A 24,576-nucleotide genomic window follows, 5' to 3' on the forward strand; every position below is an offset into this window, starting at 1 on the left:
TGTGTGAACTCAAGTTAGCTAAACTTGTTTTTTTTGCTCTTTTCCAGACTGTGATGTTCAACAGAGAATTAATTTTGTAATAATAGTTAAATTTTTCTTTTTTTCCCATTACATTACAATTCATGCTTGACATGACTTTCTGTGCCATTCCAGAGGTACATGTTGTGCTCCTTACTCCAGTCAAGGAGCCACGAAAATGCAGAAATCCTCTTACGAAATATATATTAGTTCCAGCATGAGCAGCGACAACACTGAAATACTACTCGGAGGGTGCATTTGAGGAGGCATCCTGACGTCCTGAGTCTTACCTGGCCGAGCGCCGAGGCCATCTCATTGGTCTCCTTGATGATGTTCAACCTCAAGCCATAGCGGCTGACCGAGCGTCTGCAGGCCAGAGACGCCTCTTCATGAGTCTGAAGCAGCCGCGGACAAGCCATCTCCAGCCCAGCGCGATGGAGCGGACTGCGGCCCACTGCCGGTGAAGCCGCCACTTTTAATAACTCCTAATCCTTGAAGGGAGTTTGCTGCTTGTTTGCTCTTAATTGGCTGGATTTTGCCACCCGTTAGCCTCACCCGGGTTCGGCAAATCTCTCTTTCGCACACTCGACCATCACAAATTCTTCAACCCATTACTTTTTTTTTTTTGCTCTGACACCGTTTCCCTGCCAAAAGACGAGATTACCAAGAGCTGCTGAGCTGTAAGCCCCCCGAGGAGACGGGGCGTTCAGGGGTTAAAGCCAGAGAAGGAAAAGTGAAATTTCTCTCAGCCTGGGGTACCTCGGGTTTATCAATATTTCACAAGGCCGAGAGCGAGGCAGAGAGAGAGAGCGGCTCAGTCGACTGTGGCCGGAGGAGGAGGAGGAGGAGCCGGATCCCTCCATCATCCTAAGAGCCGGGCCTCCACAGGGCACCATTACAACTTAAAGCCAATATAGTGTATGATTAAAAGAGAGCCGGGAGAAGGAAGGGAGTCAACGAGATCAATAAAAAGAGACAGAGGAAATTAATAAAGATAATGAGCAAAAGAAAAAAGCAAAGGAGTACAGCTGAGTGGGGAGAATAAGAAAACCAAGTGCAGGTTGAAGATATTAAACACCACTGTAGGTACCTCTGGTTTGTCACTGTGTGATTTATACGTGTCATTAAAAACCTATACTGTAGACGGACTGTCAAAGAGTTCCTAAGGGCTACCAGGCGACATGAAGTACAGCGGGACACTAAAGTGCTTGTTATGTCCAGGCAGCAGAGAAACAAGAGAGTTGTGTAGCGGTGGGAGGAGTTGTTTCAGGTGTGTCGGGTTCTCTGGTTCATGTAGTCAGCGACATGTGAGGGGGCCTCACGATTAAAGCACTTTGAAGCCTGGGACGGACATGAGACTCCAATGGTTCAATGAGCGGGACAAAGTATGGACAAATAAAATCTGGTTCTTTGATTTAAAAAAATAAATAAAAGGTGAAAGTCTGTGCACATAAAATTGAGAACAAAAAAACAAGAAAGGGAGGGAAGTGTACTGTGACTCACAAGATGCATTTCAAACTATCTTGTATCCATGCAAATAATAAGCTGAACCAAAAATGTGTAATTTGTAGGAACGTAAAATATTCGGATGAATCAGTTCACATTCTGGGCCATCGGATTGTGTCCCCAACGCAATGTTAAGAACGTGCTCAAGTCTGATTAATGCCTCTGACTGGCCATAGTACTTCATACCATGCACCATCAAAAAAACACAGCTATGTTTTCACAAGCCTGTGATGCTCTGGTTCAGGCAGAAAGCAAGAGGGAATTTTCGCCTGAGGTCAGCCAATGGATCCGTTAAAGAAAACCTTCAAAGAGGAATTTACAGAGACATACTTGTGGAACCGGCAGATCCTTCCATTTCACAAACCTCATTTTTACTTTGTCTGACCAGCAGTCCAAAATCGAAAAGATATTCATGAAGAACTGTTTGCCATCTTTGCTTGATGAGCAGTAAGATCAACAGTCAAAAGGTGGAATGTGCTGATTCGGCCAGAAAAGCACTAAATAAAAGAACATTAAATAAACAGCAGAAATTGAGAAAAATGTGTTGTTTGTGTGTGTGTGTGTGTGTGTGTGTGTGTGTGTGATTTCTTGCTGTGAGCCTCTGTCAATGTTTACCACACAGAAGCGTTTGCTCTGGACCCTGTGTTCTGGATCGCTGGTTGATTAACGAGCAGTAAAGACAGAAAAAGACTCCCACTCGCTCTATAATTCACTCCGTTTCTACAACGGCTTCATTTGGGAGCAACCTGTCAGACGTGAATTATTCATGAACTGAGTCTGTTGTCATATTTGTCCAGGTTCTGAGATTTTCATCTCCACTTCAACGCAGCGCAGGTGAGGGGAAGAACAGGGAACCTCTCTTTTCAGAAACCGTGTCCCTGTAACTCTGGATAATTTGACACACTGTCAACATTTATTCATTATTTTTCTTATTGGAGCCTCTCCTGCAGAAGTGAGAGTCCCCGAGGACCGAGGAGACAGAGGAAACCTGCTTGTATTTCATTTCCGTGAAACTTGAGAGAGCAGACGCAGAGCGCGGAGTACGGCAGTAAAGAGTCGTCTATAAATCCATGCGACAGCGGTTTGGGGTGAGGCGGACGCCACCCGATAGGGCTCAGTCCACACGCAGCGTTTTAGCTCAGACGGGCTGATGTCATCACGGAGCCGTGATAAAGATTTTTTTTTACATTTTTTCATTTACAGTCAGGCTTTTGTTTTTCTGGGGAAAGAAAACTGCCCGCTGCTGTTGGAGCCGTAAATGGCGGCACTAATCTGGCTCCTCACACACCCGACACATATTGGCGCGGGACACGCACACCACTCTGTCCTCGCCCTTAAAAGGTTACATTGTGTGTTTCATTTTCTACTTTTTGTTGGTGTGTGAGGGAAAGCATCGGATCGGGGCCATCTGGTTGGAGCGCGGGAGGGAAACGGGCAGGTGTTACTGTCTTGCTCAAGGACACCTTGGCTGCACATACACGGGGGGCAGGACACAGGCCCTCCAGCTGCGAGACGACCCTTTTGACGGACGTGCGATCGAAAATTGAGCTTGGACTAAGTTAATGCTGGACAGATGTGTGAGACAGACAAAAAACAACAGTATACGCAGGTGTTGCAAAGGTCAAATGATAATATCATTCATAAGGAACCACAGTAAACCAAAAGTGAGTGTGGTGTCTGTCTGCTATGAATAATATAATCTGGCTTTCCAGAAACCACGGACGGAAAGTAATGTGATTCCATATAAAACAGGTAGATTCATCTTGCAATGTGTGTGACACAGCTGGTGAACGAGGTATCGCAGTATTCATGCAGTATTCACTGAATTTGATCTTTCAGGGTATGTGTGTGTATATATATATATATATATATATATATATATATATATGTGAAAAGGTTTGAAAACTTTCTGGTTTCTGACAACTGGAGTGAAGTTTGAAAGCTTTCAAACCCTTTGCATGTCAGCACACAACCAGCGGGGGCAGGGAGGGGGGGTCCTTGTGCTCGGGTGTGAAGTAAAAGTTAGCGGGAGTTACACCATATCGGCCGACACGTCTTAAAAGGTAATTGATAAACGGGTCTCAACCTCACAGCCATTTGGCTCGACCCAGCCAAACCCGGCCAGCACAGTTGGTACAGACACTTAAGCCCTCTGTGCTAATGGCTCTTGTCATGAAACAAGGCGGTTTTATTATTTTTGCCCTTTAGTATTTCTGCAGGAACAGCCTGGGGCTCTTCATTTGTCCCTTGCCTCATCCTCCCTTCATATTTCCCCTCCTAACCCCCGCATTCAGTAATGGAAACGATAAGAGAGCCACAAATAGAAAGCAGTAACCCCCTCCACTCCAGCAGATTGGCCTAGAAGCTAAACACGGCCGCTATCTGTTTGACCTCCCACCCGAACCACGTTTTCTCACGGCAGAGGTCAGGTGGTGGAGCTCCGCTCTCTGTTTGGTCTCTAAACGCCACACTGCCCTCCATCCTCCATATCGCCCTGAGTCCATCAGAGCAGCCTGATAATAGTCCTGATGGAGTACCGACCTCTGACCTCAGGCTATACAGCATCTGATTGGGAAGCTTATTAGAGGCCGAGTGACCTAACAGGGCTTCAAGGACACGCAAGGAACGAGCACACCCTCAGCACTGAAGTAAACACGGGTTGGTCTGTTTTCATGACCTGTGAAAGATCCAACAATCCATCTGTTCGTCAACTTTGGTGCGAAGCAACATATCCCACCTTGCCTTGCTACTAATGCTTATTTTCACCAATTTACTTATCTACTCACAACTTTACTCTTTTGTTCTATAAATTGGATGATTAAATATATAAAGTTAAAAATTACATGACATTTTGAAACAACACATCTGTTACTAAAAGAACCATCTGCAAAAATATATAAATGTTTTAACTATTTCCCAAGAAAAAATACCAAATATTTGCTGGGTTGCAGTTTCTCAAATCTAAGAATTTCTTCTTTTTGTCTTAGGTGTGTGGAACTGTATTTTACATATTCAGGTTATGGTGAAGTTGTTCTCTGGGAATTTGTGTAAGGCTTTAATGCTCTGACATTTAAAACACTGATGGATTGATTAATAGCTATTTTATTAGGAAACGGAAATACACACAGACCTTTATGAGACAAGCATATAGAAGAAGGGACCTATTGGATGAAATACTTAATTTATTACTGAAATGGTCTGCAATGTATTTTCTATTGGTCAACTAATGGATTAATTGTGACCTTTTTTCCAACTACTGGCTAGAGTGCCTTGAAATATATAATGGACATTCATGAACCCCAGAGGCCGAGTCCATCTACTCCTAATGACCTCCCCTAACCTTTCCTTTAGTGCCATCATCAGGCTAAAATGTCTCTTTTACCAACACTTTGATGCCAGTAATTCATCTTGGAAACTAATGGTCTGACCTCCATGACAGCAGCACCAGATACATATGGGCTCCAGAGGATGATGTTGACTGCCTGACCTCTAGGCCAAAATTTAAAGGCAAAAATATAACAATCCACGGTATTTACTAAACCCATACCTGCTTCCCAGGGGAGAAGCTTTTGGATTTCATTGCCCACATTATGTTTCCTCTACCTCCACCCTTGGGACAAACTTACATTTCCTGCGGGTGAGGCTCTAGCTAAAGTATAGGTTCAATTCAACACTAGCCTCTAGGGGCAGAGGTTTGAAACTGTTGGTCATGTTTTTCATCTGTCCATCCGTCTGTATCGGTAACCAGTCGTAGGCATCCAGCCACGAAAGGGGATTTACAGAAACAAAACGTGCCAGAGGATAGCCCTCCCAACACACCCACCAGGTCCAGACAGAGCTTTGGCAACAAAGCACACATCTACAAAAAAAAACCACATACACTCTCCAACTTCCTGTGACAACATGGGACAGCTAGTGAGAATTGATGCGTTTCTAGTTTCAGAATGAGGTCGAAGACGTCTAAAACTTTTCATCGTGAACTACATCATTTTTGTGGGTGTTCATGAGCAAAAAAGATATCCTATAAGAAGCCACAGCATAACAAAATGTTGCTTCTTCACTATCTACTGTGAGCCATCAGTATTATGATAGTTTATATGTATTTGCCTAAACTCTAGAGAAGCACTTATCAACATTATTATTGACAGTAAAAATGTGATGTAGCTTCTAAATGCAGCAAAACAACTGGATCGTCTAAAACTACATTTTGAAAAATTCACTTTGTTTTTTTTAATTAAGATTCGCGTCAAATCTGTAATTTCATAAAGAGCCTGCTGTCAAAACTACCTCAGTCTAAGACAAAACATATTCAGGCCCAATTTTACTGAGTCAAGACCAAGGCCAACAAAAACAGCCCAATTCCAAAGGCACACAGTAATTTAATTAAATCTGTTATTTCAGAGTTAAAAAAAAAAGTCAAAACAGTTCATTGTGTTAATTTGGTATCATGAAACTATCACACTGTAAAAACTGCATCTGGAAAAAGCGTGAGATAGAACATCCATCCATCCATCCATTATCTTGACCGCTCATCCTCATTAGGGTCGCGGGGCGCTGGAGCCGATCCCAGCTGTCAAGGGGCGAAGGCAGGGTACACCCTGGACAGGTCGCCAGTTCATCACAGGGCAGACATATAGACAAACAACCATTCACACTCACATTCACACCTACGGGCAATTTAGAGTCCAATTAACCTATGCAGCATGTCTTTGGACTGTGGGAGGAAGCCGGAGAACCCGGAGAGAACCCACGCTGCCACGGGGAGAACATGCAAACTCCACACAGAAGGACCTGCCAGACCAGTATCCGAACCCCGCCCCGCCCGGGATCCGAACCACAGACCCTCTTGCTGTGAGGCGTCAGTGCTAGCCACTACACCACCGTGCACCGTGCAGTGAGATAGAACAGTTGTAGTGAAGTCCTAAAATCTCAGCAAATCCAGGTCACCTCTCCGTGCCTCGTGTCCTCATTCGAGGCCCACATCGTCTCCACACAAAGCTTTTCAAACACTAAATACTGGATGCAGAACCAAGTGTTGCAGTGCCTCTGTGCGCAGCTCCCTTTATTCTTATTTCATTTGGCGGTTTCAATAGGGAGGGGCTGACGGGGAAAGAGGTTATCTGAGGCTGAGCGCTAAAATTGACTGAAACACACAAAACTCTCCCCACCCGTTCTCAGTAGAAGAGACTGGTGTTTGCTGACTCAACTATACGGTGGCCTCTCCATCTACAGCTCTGAAACCTCGAGACAATGGAATTGCGAATGACAACATCTGACACAATAAATGATGAAAAGAGAAAAAAAGAGAAAAAGAAAGAAATTTGATAAATGTGCTACTGAGAATTTTTTTTTTTACATTCCCCTCATTATGGACCTCTAATACAACTTTTACATAGTTTAGTTATTTAATAAAAATCAGTTTGTCACTGTTTCAATCTCCTTTTTTCATGCGACTGCAGCTAACGAATCCCAGTGATACTACTGTTCAAGTTGCCTCATTATTCACAATACCATAACGTAGTGTTACATTGTAACAAGCATTCTAAGAGTCTTTCCTTCTATTAATCTGCTGAAATATATATAACTAAAAAATAATAATATATATTATTTTAATTACAGATTAACAAAGCCCGAGGAGACATCTTTATATAGTTTATTTTGTCCTACTATCAGCCCAAGAGCCAAAGACATTCAGTGAAGAAGCAGTAAATCTTCCCATTGAGAAGACGAAGCAGCATGTGAATGACATTTTTTGCTAAACAAATTACTTTAATGGGGCTGGATCTTAATGCATATTTAAAAAATGTGTGGTGATAAGTTCAAGCAAAAACAAGGTGATGAATCTTGTCCAGGTCGTGTTGCAGCCCGCTCCAAATATCAACCATTAGAAGACTTGAAGGTGGAAACGATTTATTCATCTAATATGCTCATGTGCTAAAAGATGTTAAAATGTTTCTATGTTCCTTTGGATGCATTTGTTAAGTTGTAAAGGTGATACAAGTTGGTGCTGATATAAATACGACTGTGCTTTGATACATGGTGGCTTGTTGTTGCTCCCTGGACTGCGGCTTCGTTTACCACTCGAGAGAAACTGGATCGGTCTGGTGGGCTGCTGCTGCGTGTGTGTGTGTGTGTGTGTGTGTGTGTGTGTGTGTGTGTGTGTGTGTGTGTGTGTGTGTGTGTGTGTGTTTTAAGAGTGCCATTATGCTTTCAATGCCTAACACCAGCTGGAATTGTGATAGAAAGAGTGTGACTGTCTGAGCATTTGAGCAATGAAGCATAAAAATGAATAAATACAAAAATCTCAATGCGTGTGCAAAACCCTTAGAGAGAGCATGAAGGCTGCCTACATTCTTTAATCTAGCCCTTTATCCGATCAACCGCCCTAAGTCAAATGAGTGACTTCTGACCCCCTATGAACCAAAGAGGAAACCCGAGCACCGCTCTTGAACAACAAACTGCTTCCTACCTGGAGTCCCCTGCGCCTCAAAATACTCGAGTCATCCATGATTCTGTGAGCTCAGGTATCTTTTCCTTTTTGGTTTTCTTTCGACAAAGCTCCAAAGTTCAGGCACTTTTCAGGAAGTCTGTCCACATGGAGAAAGCTACATAATAACCTCCTCCTTGCTTTGTCCATCAACAGTCACCAAAAGGCCATGTCATCCAAACAAAAACCAGGTTGAGTTGCCAAGCAAGTTCACCTGGCTCTAAGAGACAGTCCTCTGTTCCAAACAGTCCTCTTGGCTCAGCAAAAAAGCTCCACAAGCCGGGTTTTCTTCTCAAACGAGTCTCCAGTCGAGAAGACCTGATCTGGCTCTTTGAAGAGCATTCCTGTATGCAGAATCGTGTGAAAACAAGTGAGAGCTTCTATTTGAAGTGGATCAAAAAAAACATAGAATTTTCAGGGATATTCCACTTGGCCGTGTCAGAGTTGCTACAAGAAATGTTGAAAAAAATACAAACGAGAAGACGCTGCACAGAAGGAAATTAGCGCCGGGGGAAAGTGTTGCAGTCTTCTTCGTTTTGGCTCTGGATCAGAGCATTACTGCTCTGGTTCTCTCGTCCTTTATCCCGTTTGTTTTTCACCAGCTGGATGTGGAGGAAGGTGCAGTCAGGACGACTGAGGATCGTCCTTTCCTCTCCTCTCCTCTTCTCCTCCGTCGACAGAGCACGTGTTGTCCTCCGTCGGCTGCTCTTCCATTCACCCGCTCGACGCTGGACACACCCCTTCGCCTCCCTCGCATATAGAGGTAGAGAGAGAGCAAGAGAGAGAGAGATAGATAGAAAGCTATCCGGCGCTCGGCTCTTCTTCCCCGTGTTCCGACCTTCCGTTCTCTTGTTCTCTCCTCGTCCCGTCCGCCTCCCACCCTTAAGGCACTAGTCCAGTGGAGACTCCGCTGCCTCCATTATTCATGGCTGACTCGCAACAGAAATTAATGATGACAATAGGGGGCTTCGGGGAGAGGGGGGGGGTGGAGGGAGGGAGAAGAGGACGGAGGGGAGGCAAAACATAAATGGGGAAGGCACCAGCTTGCAGCCCTCTGGCTTTGCCCGAGCTGTCCCGCGCGAGCTCCCACAATGCAAAACAACACACGCGGGGAGCCGGCCTTTCAAGAGTTTCTTTCAACCGTCAGTCAGGAGTGTGTGGATTATGAGGGAGTCCACAGAGTTTAGAGAAGAAGAAAAAAATATGGCGTGTGTTTACTTTTTTTTCTTCTTCTTCTGTATGGGATAAGAAAAATTTAAAAAAAAGAAAGCGAAATCCAGAAAATACTACAACAATAACAAACACTGCCCACGCTTAAAGCTGCTGGACTCGGCTGGCGCTGGTGAGAGCAGACAGAAAACAAGAGCTTGTTTGTTTGCTAGCATCGGTCCACTGAGCGAGGAGGCACCTCGCATCCATCTCCATGCCAACCGGCCGGGCCAGATTCCATCTGGTTAAAGCCGGCAGGAGCTCAGGGAGTCCCACACGCTCTCACACACAAACACACACACGCACAACTGCCGTCTCCACATGCAAGCCTGTCACGCTCGCTAGTCGGCTCTTCATCTCCGGCGTCCTTTTCTGCGTCCTCCGCCGCATCTCTCGAGCTTCGGTGTCGGTGCTCCGAGGAGGAATGGGGTTCTGAGGGTTCTGATGCAGGAGGAGCACCGAGGGAGGAAGGACGAGTCGTCGTCCTCCCGCTGAGAGAAGTGCAGTCGTGGCCCCCCGGAGCAGTTCCCTTCCTTCCCCTTCTCTGGCTCTCCCAATCCGTCCGACGCTTCTGTTGTTGCTTTCTTTGCTCTCCCTCTGATGTGTCAGTATGCTCACATGCTCCTCCCCCCTCCCCTTTCCTATTCTTTCACCACTCTCTCTCTCTCCTTAGCTCACTCCCTCTCTGCGGAGGCGTGGGCAGAAGACAGAGACTTTGCTCGCAATGAATGGAGTGACGGCGAGTGCTCCGCCTCCCGCCCCCCTCTAATGCGCGTCCGCCGCGCTCGCTCCGATCAAAACAAGAGGGTGTGTTCACGCCACACACACAGAGCAAGCTGTGGTTTGTGTTTTAAATTGTGTATTGTGAATTAATCATGAGCGCACTGATCAGAGGCTTTCGATGATTACTAATTCAACAGGCCGAGTTCAAACACAGACGGGTCTCTTCGCTCTTCCAAACGCGACGGCACATTACGCCTGAATGCTGATGGACGGTCGGCGGTACAGTTCATCAGAGAAGGTGTTTGGATGGGGGTTGAGGTCAAGTTCTTCCACGCTATACTGGGATAACTATTTCGGAGGTGGATTTGTGGGACACGGGACAAACACAAACTATTGAGGTGAAGTCGAGAGCACAATGCTGTCTGAAGTATCATTGTGTGCTGCGGCATCAAGACGCTTCGTTGGAAGAGAGAGACCCAAACGAAAAGAAAACAGGGATGAAATGTACAGCACAGTGTTCGACAGCGGCGTGCACGTTTTGGCCATGTGACGCATCCGTGTTCAAAACATGCAAAATCACTGCCACGTCCAGTGAATGTTTTTGGAAAAGAATCAGTTTGGTCACGTTGGTTTCTTGGACGTTTTTTAAAGACACGCATTGCCATTTATATTGATATCTATGAGGAAAATCTTGATTTTCGAGAGTTGAATGTCATTAACATTCCATCTGAGCGGGGACAGGATGCACGAAAATGCATACCAGGCCCTGGTAAAAAACCACGCAGGACACTATTTATAACTGATGAGCCTCCCTCTGCAATAAACAAACGCAGGGACAGGAAGGGAAAAGGAGGCAGAAGGACGGAGGGGGTGGGGGAGACACACAAAAAGACATGGAGGCCCAGATTATCATGGAGGATAGGGAGGTAGAGTGGCTGGTGTCCTCCTACGCTCCACAGAGAGCGATCTGCCGATGACTCACCAAGAGATGAGAGATTTGTTAATGAGGAGGGATGGGTGGGTTGAATAACCAAGAAAAAAAGAATAACAGTACCTCTCAAACAGTGAAAGATGATTTATGGTTGGCTGTGTTGTTGTGAGCAGGTGTGGTCGCTACACCAAGACACGGGGACCACTTTTTTGGGGAAGTGCACGTCAGGCCACTGCGTCACAGAAGGCCGCCGCGGAAGTGTTCCCAGGCGACTTTTTTGAGCACAATGGCTCCAGCAAGAAAAACGTTGCAGCGCCCACCACATGTCATGTGACAAGGGGCAACGAATTATGCCCGGCCGTAAATCGTTGCCCCTTGTCACACGGCAAGCCACGGCGTTTCTTTCCCCTGTAATTATCAGTCTGTGTTTAATATGTGGAGAAGAAGAATTTTAGTGGAGGGCGAGCCGGACAATTTGACGTCAAAATGTCGGGTTGAAAGGTCGGCTGAAAAAAAAAGCAGCCAAGCTTACTGTGAGGGATTTAAATAGCTGGAAATCCATTTATCTTTACTACTTAACTTCATTATCGTCGTCATCTCAGTGCGCAGGTTCTGGTTGCTTAGCAACGCGACAGTAGAGCGGCCTTCACCGGCATGTACGGCATGAACTCCACATACTCTTGCGTCTATGCACAGATCAGTATGTTCACAATCTGCCCCTTCTTTGTGAGGAGAAACCAGACCCTGAGTAATGTCGGTGAAACAGTGCGAGGCCCCTCCCCTCTCCGCCGGGGCCCCCAGCGCCTGGTCAGAGTCCCTGTGTTAATGAGAGCAAAGGCCAAAAGGGGCCACAGAGAGGAATGTTCACACAGCCACAGTGAGTCTGACACCAGCTTACGGAGCGACTGGGTCGACTGACTGGCGCTCCGCCGACTGGTTCTACAAACACACGGAGGCCCGGCCGAGTGGCTGGTTGGCTGGCGCTGAAATACCTCTTGCATATTTGTGGGAAGTTAAAATTGATCATGTTGGGCAAGAGCGTTGTGAATATTTATTCTCGCATATGTTTAAGTTCTACAAGAACCACTTCCGAACTCTGTCCGCGGCTCTCACTTCCAATCCAGTTGGTTCCTACTGAGGACGTACGTCTTTACAATCTCACAAACATGGAGGTTTTTGTTTTTAAAAAGGCTCAGTGATCTAAAACAACTGGTCACTGTAGTTTTTAATCAAACAAACGCAAGCACATTTTTTGGCGAATTAATTCACATTTGGGCATTTAGTTAAACGCAATCTGCAAACGAGATGCTACCAAAAGCACGGCTCCTTTGAGAGCGAGTGTTTCCTCATGATAGAACGCAACGTGATCTCAACGGTGGCGCGGTCAACGATGGGAAACGGTCAAAGGTTAATAACCTCGCAACAACGTGGTTAACGATGTGAAACTGCGGCGGTTAGGTTCGGGCGGTTAGGTTCAATCCCCTAGTTCGGGTTAGACTTTTAATCATTGTGGTTTAGTTTTAAAAAAAATGTATGTTGAGCCACAAAGAGAGAGATACTGTGAAAGTAGAGTGAACAATTGGAATAGGTGATGATGGGAGGGAGGGAGAAAGAGAGAGAAAAAGAGAGAGAAAAGAAAGGCTGTTTTCTTCTCTGCGCCACACACAACTAATTAAACCAAAAGCCTGTTCCCGCTCTGTTATATGTCTCGGCTTTATAGGAGGTTAATTGAAGCGATGGCCCCGGCTCTGGCCGTCAATACCCAAGAACTGCAGAGAGCAGCATTTTCTCCCTCCTATTTTTCTCTCAATCTTTTTCAGAGTCTCATAAAAAATAAAATAAATACGTTTCTTTGACCTCCCGCCCTCCTTGTCTGCCCAGAGACACACTCGGCACTCAGACAGTGTCAGGCCAGTTTTTAGCTGACAGCGTCCGGCTTGGTGGGCCCTGTCGAACCCAGAGACCTTGTTACCTGACCTGCTGCATGTCGTTACAAGACATGGTGGACAAAGTGGAGGATGGAAACTTAATCTGTAATATCAGAAAGCAGATATAGATATTATAAATATATATACTGTATATACCTGGATTTGAGTTGTCATCTCGATCCAAGACTAGTTAATTTGGCTTCAAATTAAATCTGCAAATTAAGAGTTCTGGTTCATGAAGACGTCACGTGGTCCATGTGACACTTGCTGAACGTTCTCCCAGTCAAACTGAGTGTTTGTTTACGCCGGACACATCAGCATGATGTCGTCCCACATTTCAGAGCAGCAGTCAGTGCAACATGACGATATGGAAACGAGTGACCTCTGACCCACAAAGGGGCTGAAGATGGGATCCAACATCTCCGGCCACGGAGCAGCTGCTTTCTGAGCCTTTGCCAGAGGAGCATTGACGTTTTTAAGACAGTTCGCTGGCGAATTAAGTATTGATCATGTATTTAATGTGCGTTTATGCGAGTATTTATGTTCAGATTGTTTTAGTGCGTGCCCACATCGGAGAAACTATTTGCACAACAGACTGGAGGATTTATTAAACTCACTTTTTAAGCTCAACATGCCAGGCTTTTCCTGTCTTAACTTGGAGGGTTTGTCGCTTTTAAACATTGATAGTAAAGTGAATATTACCAGCTTTTAAACTGTTAGCCAAACAACAATCAATTTTATGGCGTCACTGTTGGCATTATTGACATTAATCTGCAGATAAACTGATAATGAAAAAATGGCACATATTTCCAGCCCTATATTGGAAACTTAAAATAAAAGCTATATGAATAAAGATGATTATCATTATGTTATTGTAAATTGCACAGTAAAAATAAACATGAGATACACATTGCCGCTGCAGTCAGGGTGATCTTTTGACCTGGTGGCATTCCAGCATATAATAAAAAAATACATACACATTTTCTTTTAAATATAATAGAAATCAATGGAGTCATTTCTCATCCAAAACTTCATAATCTAGATGCAGATTATACAAGTGCCCCTTCATTTAACTGTCCAGATCTTCGTCCACAGAGGGTTGTTTATGTTTAGTTTTTTTAATTGCTTCTCATTGAACTCTTCTTTTATTTACAGTCTGTTTACTTAATTAGAAACTATTGACCAGAACCCAAAAACCCCAGATGAGCACACTAACTCCCATCCACCAACACATCTGTCATACAATCATGGTCAAATCACACACACAAATAAACATGAATAGGAAGTTGTTTGCGCGCACACAAACACACCCACACCCACACACACAGGCTCTCATCTGCATTGTGTAATGAAGGAGCCGAGATAAAGCGCTCCTGTTTGTGTGACTTCATTCATCAGCTTGATGAGCCGGTCTTTCGTCAGCGCGACTGTCCTGCAGCCAGCTGGCCGTCTGTCTGGACAACAGCCCAGCTGATACCATACTGTGTGTGTGTGTGTGTGTGTTCAGACAGGCTGAACTTGAGCAAACAATGGGGGTAAACAAGGTTTTGGGTCAATAGTGGCAGCGCCAGGACCGGGTAGCAACAATAACACGAAGACGGTGTTCGCCGACACAACGTCTGACGAGTGCAGCGATGGACAACCGAAGAGAAAAGTTTGTGAGAGAGATGAGGAGGAGGAGGAGGCAATTACAGACAGCTTGAGAGACACCGAACGGAGCACCAATTCCGTTTGAAAATGAAAAACCGCGAGGCTTGTTACTGAGATGACAGCTTTGTGTGTGTGAGTGTGTGTGTGTGTGTGTGTGTATGTGTGTGTGTGTGTCTGCATTATGCTGACAGGTTGCGCGCTGCTCCATCTCTGCGTTGTGCTGACGGTGTGTTTGAACGTGTGTGTGTGTGTGTGTGTGTGTGTGTGTGTCTGTCAGCCTCCTCAGACAGGTCAGCGGGAGAACGCTGGGCCTGAATAAATTCAAGCGGATGGTGTTTGTTGGTTTCAGGCCCAGCGGAGCTCTGATAGGGAGCGCCGCGCTGGTCGGGGCCATGCGCAGCGGGAGAGAGGGAGGTTGAATTATTCCGGGGGGGAAAAAAAAGCTAAATCGATGCAAGCACGTCTTTCTGTCTCGCTGTAGGCAGAGCTCTGACCTTACGTAATCACAAGCCTTTGGAAATCACTTCCCAGTCCAACTGCTTTCTCTCAGCAAGACGCCTCTTTACCATCCAGGCAAGCAGTAACGGCCTAATGAGGCTGGATATGTGCAGAAGAACAAGAGGGAGACGGGAGTTGGTTGTTTTTTTTATGCTTGCATAAGATGCAAGCGTCACAGAAACCAAATTTATTCAAGAAGACTTCATCCCAAAAGGTTTCACCTCTTTCATGTGTAAATTAACGATAAGGTCACATTAACACTTAAAACTCCTCTTGGCTTAACTGTTTTTTTTAGCCCTTCATGAGGAGTATTATCATGAGGAGAAAATCTTCAAGTGTACTCCCGGGTCGGTAAGTACATTATGACATCACCGTGACCATACCCAATCCACCTGCCCGTCAGCTGTATACTTTTAGTTATACATATTTGTGTCGATACATTTTATCACACTCTCGCACTAAAAGCCATGTAAAGAGCGTTGCGCTCCAATGTTTCTTTTAGTAACGTGGAGATAGAGGCGTCACATCTTGTGATGAAGCTTACACCAGATCAAAGCTTACGGGGAGACGAGAGGAGCGGGATGAAGGGAAAGAGGAGAGGAGCGAGGAGATGATGAAAAGGACACAGGGGGCGGGAGTTGATAAGAAAATGCTGTGTAAGCCAGAAAAAGCTTTACACAGTGAAGGGGAGGGAGGCTGGAGTGAAGAGAGCAAGGGGAGGTAACGAGACAAGCAGAGGACACACTATGAAGACAGAGACTAATGCCGCGTCCCATTTCTTCCCTTCACCCCCGACTTTTCCTCACTTTTATGCTTTCACTGTCCTTACACCAAAAAACTAAATCAGCTCTCTCCCTCCCTGTCCTGCACAGAGCAGCGACCACTACCCAAAAGACCTTGCGAACAAAAAAGGGGCAGCACGGTTCCAATCTCCGGGTTTAATTCTTGATCTGGTTTCAGGTTTCTAAATAACTACATTGCTAAAAGCTGGAGCTAAGGAATCTCCCATCTTATAACAATCTTCTCTCTTTCTTTTTCTATTGAAGTTCAGTTTGGGATTGACAAAAATCATGGAGCATCTATTCTGCCTCTAACTACCTGGAGGTTTTATTTAGCGGCCCTGCAGAAATAGAGCGGCGTCTTATCGTACAAGTCTGCTGCGCTCCCTTTGACCAGGCTTTAAGCTTAACTTGACTATTGCTGCTATCAGGGGGGGGAAAGGCCAAATGGAAAGCGAGCTTTTGACAATACAGAGGCCCGCACGCCCCCCCACACCCTCACCCTCACACACACACACACAGCTGAAGGCTGATTTATAAGACACAAACCAAGTCAAATCTTCGCTCAGCACACTCCATTAAGTTAATCTCTATCTCATAAACACAACTTGGATTTACTGTTTAACCAGCAAGGGGAAAAGTTCACGCTCATGATGTGTAAAGTGTGTGTGTGTGTGTGTGTGTGTGTGTGTGTGTGTGTGTGTGTGTTGAATGTGTATTGTCCGTTCAGTCGAGCCACACTGGCAACAACAAACAAAAGCAGCCATTTTGAGGCTGAGTTCTGACAGACGGGCCGTTGTCGCTCTGTCCTCGTTCCTTCCTCGGCACAAACAGTGGGCCTTGTTTTGGACTACTAGATGCACACGACTGTACACCAGCCCGATGATCACCGAAAGCTTGAGCAGAGTCGTTGAGGTTGACCCACGAAAGCTCAATTTAACCTTAAAAAAAAACAATGAGCGAAAAGACAGAATGCCGAAAATAATGGACAGACTTGTGGAGGAAGGAAGATTCACTCACAGCCCATTAAAGCAACCGCGTCCAATAAGCGTTGAAAGATGTTTTGACTGCTTTTAGGATGAGGACAGAGTAAAAAATAATTTGTTTGGGAAGAACAAAGCTGGAGCCAGATCTCGACTTCTGGTCACACTGGCACAGAGACGTAAAACAAAAGACAGGCCGACATGATGCAGAGTTTGCTGGAGACGACGGCGCCACTGCCTGCTGCCTGATCCTCAACAGACCGAGCGCGTTCCCTGTATTAGAGAGATAACTGCGGCTAACAATATGTAAACAGGGAGTGCCCACACCACACAGGGGTTTTATGAAAAGATGATTTTTTTCCATGGCTCACAGGCACAAAGGATTAGATGTGGAGGAGAGAGACGAGATACAGAGAGTCGGGGGGAGAGCGTTGGTGAGATGGAGGGACAATTCAATTTCCTCTCCGTCATCAGAGATGGGGGAGCGATACGGTCAGAAGTGGATTATCTTTTCCCAAACAGGACAGGGTTAGAATGTCTGTATGCTAATGGGAGTGGGATGCAGGAAGTAGGAGTGCAACGCTCCACTGGAGTCACGGTGCTTTCTTTCTTTTCTTTCTTGTTTTTTATTGTATTTATTGGTGAAGCAAAGGGACAAAAAATAATAATACATATAGTGACGTGAACGTGGAAGACAATAAGATAGAGCAGTAACGATGACGTAAGTAATTAAATGATAAGAATCCGGGAGTTGAGAATACAGTGTGTGTGTGTGTGTGTGTGTGTGTGTGTGTGTGTGTGTGTGTGTGTGTGTGTGTGTGTGTGTGTGTGTGTGTGTGTGTGTAAGATGCAACAGTATACATCCATGAGATGTGTGGTGGAAAGACAAAAGATGTAGTGGAATTGTTGCAGATAGGATATATGCTATGTATACTTTATCTTAATAACAATTATAATAATAACAATAAAATGAAATGTTATCCTATAATGGTCATATTATAAATAATAATTTAAAAAAAATTGTATTTCTAAAAGTCCACAACAATATTGGATGGAGTCTGTCTGCTGAGGACTGACATTGTAGTTTCTTGATTATTTGTTGTCATATTGTAGTTTTTTGTTGGCATGTTTTGTGTTCCCCGCCCACACCAGAGGGTCCACCGCGCCGCCAGAGGGCCGGGAGCCGGGCCACCGCACCCCGCCAGCCAACCCACCCCATCGCTGCTACACAATTACATGTTAAGATCCCAGGAAAATAAAAAATCAATCAATCAAGGTGCTTTCTGCTAAAGTCGAATCGACTGCTGATCCGTCTATAACCGGGGACAGACATCGTTTTCCGGATTATATTTTCTTTGACGACTGAATACAATTTACTTGGCGTTTAATCGAAATGATTCACGAACCAGAAAACCTTTTTAAATCTGCATTAAAACATGTCAGACAGACGCGGTTAGAGACGAGCTGGTGAACACAGCGGCTGAAGAGACAGATATTTCCCTTGGTAGACTGTGAATATTATATCAATATATACGCCAACCAGTCATGTTGAAGTTTACATCCGTGTCTGTCACAAAACGTTATTTGGTCACAGGAACCTTTGACAATCGAAGTCTGATGAGCTCATCCTGGAGAACAAGTGGACGTCTCAAGGCGTTACCGAGAGCTGGAAAGACGTCAGATCAGAAGTGACCTTTGACCACAGAGGTCACCCTGAATCACTCCTGGAGGTGAATTGTTAACAAGAATGGAACGAACAGAAGCAAAAAAAAAAAAAAACAGTTTTTCATCAGAGGTGATTTTCGGGAAGCTGGCTGAGAGAACACAAAAGAGAACTCATCAGCTTCCAGTAACACCTCAAAAAGGAGGGAGATTCACATTGATGTGGCCGAATCAATCCACTTCCCTTGGCGGATTGAGGGAACACACAGCGGGGACTCACTGCTTTCCGCTCGATAGCACGCCCTTCTGCCCCTTCTGCGCCGCACGTGGACGCGAGCCTTCCTCCCCATCTTGGGATCAGGATCGCTCGCTTCCCTCAGGCTCGTTCTTTTAAAGCGATTGCGGGAGAAGCATTGAGAGGACATCCACGAATCTGCAGGAAGAAGCTCACCGCGGCAAGATGAACTAGCGAGGCCGCTTTCAGAGAGCCTTTGAGGGCTAAGTCTACTGCTTGTTCCCCTTGTTTTAAACTTTCACCAAATCAAAACCATTAGCCCTCGCTTCCCCAGCTGCTGTCAGCGCATTTTGAGTTGATGTCTCTTTGTTGTCAAAGCTTTTTGATGAGAATCCAGTTTCATGAAAAAGCCTTTGAGAAAGAATCAAACTCTAATGGGAGGATTAATGGCGTTTGCCATCCAGCTGCTGACTTGTTTGGGGCTTGTGGTTTGCATTTTCACATTCCTTTTATACGTTTTGGCTTGTAAATCCTATGAAAGGCTGCTGGTGAATGATGAAAAATGCTATTAGGAGTGAAGTGAGACAGGAAACAGATGACCGTGAGGAGCAAATGGAAGTCATCAAACAGCCTCGACAACTGAACACAGACCATTGAAAAGTCTTTGAGAGCACGCGAAGAAAAACATTTTTATTGCTTGATGTTCTGCCAATCTAAACCTGGGAGTTTGTTTGTTTGACTTCAAGGTTTTCCATTGGAATGACTATAACTACATTAAAATGAAATAAAGTGAATTATAAAGGGCTTGTGCCACATTCAAACAGGATTAACATGAAGGTGAGGAATAAAATACACAATACCTGTGCCCCAAAACCGTTTCTGACCTATCTCTGTTCTCGAATAAAATGTACATTTTACACATACACTATAGAAAGAAAAGTAGAAGAACAAGCTGCTTGTCCAAGAAAAATACAAAAGGCGTTGCTCAGGACACATTATGGTGCACATTACAGGAGGACCAGCGAGCTCACGAAACACTGTCGAGAACAGATGTGGAGATGAGTTTTGATTTGTGGTTTTATAAAAATGCACATCCAGGACGTCTGAAGAGAAATAAGCAGATAGAAAACAGACTGAGCAATCCGAGCTTTGATTTCTGCCATCAGCCTGTGATCCGCATCCTCTCTGCTCTTCTGAGAATTAGCTGTTCAGAACACCGAGCTCATAGCCCACGTTTAAACCCCCCCAAAACACACCTTAACCCTCACTTCACTCTGCGCTTAGCAGATGCAGAACACAGGCAGCTGGTCTGCGGGGACTCTACATCTCACACTGACGCAGAAGAGCCACACTGCAAAACACAGTTTTTACCACTTTACCTTCAGGGAATGTGTGGAACATAACGCCCTAACCAGCGAAAGTAATTCATACCTGTGCTAAATGTACGTGTCTTGTCCTGCTGCCATTTGTATTAGTTGTGTGCTGCTGCTACAGCAAGACAACTCTTGTTGTATTCCATTTCTGCCAATAATTCCCCTAAATGCTATGCCCTAAACACACTATTCCTTGAAGATATAAGTGAAGTGGACATTTTTGTTAGTTAGTAAGTTAATAAAATGTTAAGCTAGGTCTTCAACAGCAGGTAATAACTGGACGTTAAGGGAGTCAGATGAGAATAAGTAGTGTGCTCGGGTGAAATTGGGTTTAAGTAAGCTACATTTAAAAATGTAAAAAGGGGTTGGGTTAATTAAATAATACGTTAAACGGAAAGAAAATGGCTGAAGTAAAACTAGGTTGATAGCTTTACCTTTATCGTCACTCCATTTTGAGCTATTAAAAATAAGTTAAGCTAAATTGAGCACACTGTTTGTTTACAGTTGAGTTAACTAGGAAGTGAAAAAAAAAAGTAAATTATGTGAAACGTCTTACAAATCCGCTGATTCAACAACCCAGTAAGACTAGAGGCAAAGCATACCATTTCCATCGGAAATATTTCCTTCTCCGACTTGCTTACATTACTGGAGTGCGTTCACTGAGGTGACAGCAGGCAGCTCCGCTACGTTTTACACCGTGACAGACTGCAGTTACTTAGCCAGGATGTCCTTTGACGCTGGGAACTGATCCGTATATAGGTCGCTATTGATTAGGAAAAAGGGTGATCGATGCAGAGTGGAATTCTCTGAGGGAAACCGCACACTAACGCACTCTGTACAAGCTACAGCGGCTCATGTGCCATTAGCACTGTGTTACTGGGCCAAAAGGAGGAAGAGGTTCACACACAGGCAGAGCAACAACACATGAGCAGGTGTAAAGGATTCGTGAAGCCACTGATGAGAATAAATAGAAATGGTTGCTAAAGTTCCCAGAATACCAAAAATCTGAACCAATATTTGGTTGGTTGATATCCGAGAAAGGAAAATGTTGGATTTAAAGTTAATATTTAAAGTCAATATTTGACTGCAGATTTTTCAAAGGAACTTCTGAGGCGTCGTGACTTGCAGCTTCCTTCCATCTGCGTTGATGCCGTTATGTGAAACGAGAAACACACTCTTTGTATTTCCATATAGACTTTAGAAAACGTCCCTCTGTCTGTCTGTTCTCCTTATCAGGTTCCTCTGTGAGTCTCCCAGCTCTAAGAGATGAATACTTTACCTTGTAAGTGTCCTTCAAGTGGCATTTAAATGACTGCTTGTGGATTCAAGACACTTCCGTGCGTCCGCTGTGTGAGTGAGCTGAAGCCGGAAGCATCATTAGCTCGCAGCGAGACATGAAAAACAGGCTGGGTGAGAGTCGTTTCTATAATCTCCCGAAGAATTATTTCTATGGTGCAGCTAGATGTGACACAAAAGGGACAAATAACCACGTCTTTGTGACAAAACAATGACGGGAGCAGGACTCAAATGACCCTCCCTGTTTCCACATGTTATCAATTTACAATCTGGAACATCACCTTGATAATGACGTCTAATCACAGAACATTATGATGAACATTATGATGTGATACTCAAGAGCCCTGTTACATCTATCCCGTCTGTATTGTGAACAAATATCACATCGCGGGTGATGCAAAGGGAGGAGCTGGAACTAAATGGGCTTATTCTCCTCTCTGAAAGGTAGAGGACAAACAGTCACTTCTCAATAGCAGGAAGTTGCTATTTATCTGGGAACATTAGCTCACAGTGAGACATGATTGCAGCAGAGCAGGAAACAATGAGGCTCCTGCTGTGAGAGTGCTGGAATATGAAACTGCTGGCAAATGATAAATAAGGCGACAGCATGCTCAAGGGATCGCTGTGACCAGATCCCACTGAGCAAATGTGGAATCGCTGATTCTTTTAAAAAAGACGCCGCTGACTAAGAAACCGTGTTTGAGGTGGATCAGTGGCGTCGAGGTGACACCCAACCCGCCCGGTGCTGATACCGATCTACTGAATCCCATAGTGTAGGTGCATCTGAATATTTTCCCCTCCTCGCTGAAGAGGACCTCACCTGTAGACTGACAGCTTGTATTTCTCCAGACTATACAAAAATGCACATCTAAAAGGATGTTTGTTACATTGATTACATTTGACATTTATGTGGACTATAGAGGACAAACCTACGTCCTGGAGTCACCTCCTTTCGTGAGCTGCACTTGGTACGCACCGGGTTGTTCCCCAAAGGAGCCCCTGCACAGTGTGAAAGGGCCTTAAGAGTAACACAAATATAATAATGATTTTGTCAAGACTAATTAGACTAATCGTTACTAAAGAAGCCGCAAACCATCGTCAAGTTCTGAGTGTAATGTTTCTCGCTCCTGATGAGTGCACTGAACTCTGTGTCCATTTAACACCTGGCATTTAGAGCCATAAGGATTATAGATGTTAGTGCATTTCTTTTCTTTTAATCAAATGAGTCATTGTTCTAGAAGAAGGAAAACTGTCCCATCACTAGCTTTAAGAGCTTAAGGCGTCGCCGTCATGTGTACGGTACAAAACCTGAGGATATTTCATTTATACCTGATGAAAAGCTGCATATTTTCACATTTGAGAAGCTGAAACCAGCAAAAGTGTAACCTTTTTCTTCTTTCTTTTCCAGTAACATCTGATGTTAAAGCCAGTAGATGAGATCAATAAGATTCAGCCCAGTGAAATATTCTGTGACGCGATCCGAAACAATTCGATTACCGAACGCGTATAATGTGCAGTTGCATTGTTGAGATAGCATCAAGGATTCAACTTATACTCATACGCACTCAAGACAGGCGTTTCTGCTCACAACTAAAAAACCTCCAGTGCAGATCAATAATGCAGTGTGATGGATGGCTGGCAACATGATGCCAGGAGAAAAGAGATCCAGATACCCAGGGAAGGGGTGAGACGAAGAAGCAGTAATGGGATCTTCTCCTAAACTGATGCGGTCGATAGAGATCACGTATCTGCTCAATCTGGCCGACCACCCTCCCGGATCTGTGGCGTTTCACGGAGGCCAGGACTGCTGTCGAAGCGCTAAATGACTCGTTCCAGTCCAGGACGTAACAACTGGGAGACACAATTGGGAGGCACCTGGTCTGGACAGAGGGAAGGCATAGACGAGGACAAAGAGGAAGATGTAGCGGGAGGAAGCATAAGCGGGGAGAAGGCCGCGTGAGTGCCGTAACCCAGTTAGTGTGATTGATGTTGGACATTAGGTACGAGACCGGAAGAGGACAATGGGTTGTATGAGACCTAAAACTATACATCACCTGCGCACAGAACGGCTCTGCCCTGCGCTATTAGAGAGGCGATAGCTCACTCTCCTAATGAACGACCATTCATTTGAGTGTGTGTGTGTGTGGGGGGGTGTACTTTGTCGACCAAAAAACAGGGGGAGCTAATAAAACTAAGTAAAGCAGGTTTCCGAATAAGCAACCGAGCTGTCAATAATACCCCATCCCCATTTGCCAAGCTCGCTGGGAGGGGCTCGATTAATCTTGCATATGTCTTTTTAGTTTTCTTTTTTTACACACGTTCGTATACTCACAGAAATAATTAATCCAACTGTAACAACCCAGACTGCGTCCGGAGCCATTACCCAGTGCTGTTACTTCTCTATGAGCCAAAGCACATTTACATTTCTGCATGGTGAACAAAAAGAACACAGAGAGCTGAAATAATGTGTTGATTTCACGGTTAAGCAATTAAGGAAAAATTAACAAGTATTAGTCAAAGATAGATAAGTGTTAGTGTTCACGAGTTTCCATTAGTCTCATAATAAAAGGGACCATGCTGGATTTCACAATAAAGCAAACTACAGATTAATCAATAATAAAAATGTTGTCACCTGTACCCATAACGTTCGGCAATTGCTTGGAAATATAGTATGAAGAGAACAGGACTATGAAGCAAAATGAAAAGCTTGACCAGAACAGATTTACGAGAGAGAGAAAAAAAAGTACTAAGCAAAAATAGAAATAAATATAATCATAATAAGAATAATAAGAATAATAATACATAACGTAAACATAAAAGCACAAACTCACTGACTAAATTCTGTAAGTTAAATCAGCAGTTCCAGAGAACAAAAAGGGAGGGATAAGAGATAAGAGACGGACCTCCTGGCTGAGCTTCTGTGGTAGATCAAGAACTGTGTGTGTGTATTTGTACCTGTCCCCACACACACACACACACACACACACACACACACACACACACCGTCTCATGTTGCGTGGTTGTCACACTCCGCTCTCTGCGCGAGATACCAAACATGCACACACACTCATCTCAAAGTGCAAATGAGAAAAGCCACACTATGCTCAAAACATCATTACCCAGAGCTCCCAGGGTATGAGGACGGGCAACGCGCGCAGTGGATCTGTAAGCCCCTGTTGCTGTTCACTCTGTTGCATCTCTCACACTAAGTGTGAACTTCAAAGCACTACCAGGACATGTATTCCCTGTGAAATGTAATGCACGTCCAATCAAACATATAAACACGTGTAGAAAATAA

The 24,576-nt window shown here is 44.7% G+C and overlaps 1 protein-coding gene across 4 annotated transcripts in view; it reads right to left on the reverse strand.

Moving 5' to 3' along the window:
* The window catches only part of mast2 (microtubule associated serine/threonine kinase 2), a 136,298-nt gene that overhangs the window by 72,242 nt on the left and 39,480 nt on the right, over positions 1 to 24,576 (reverse strand). The window contains exon 1 of one of the 4 annotated variants that reach the window (XM_068589954.1): positions 7,994 to 8,984. The exons of the other annotated variants lie outside the window; for them this stretch is intronic. Within the exon in view, the coding sequence (XP_068446055.1) occupies positions 7,994 to 8,032 (39 nt within the window). The 5' untranslated portion in view covers positions 8,033 to 8,984. Of the gene's footprint in view, positions 1 to 7,993; positions 8,985 to 24,576 lie in introns of those variants that run through there. 4 annotated transcript variants of the gene reach the window in all.

The sequence above is a fragment of the Clinocottus analis genome, unplaced genomic scaffold, assembly GCF_023055335.1.
Source record: "Clinocottus analis isolate CAN_PGR_092001 unplaced genomic scaffold, fCliAna1.0.p SCAF_23, whole genome shotgun sequence".
NCBI classification, from domain to species: Eukaryota; Metazoa; Chordata; class Actinopteri; order Perciformes; family Cottidae; genus Clinocottus; species Clinocottus analis.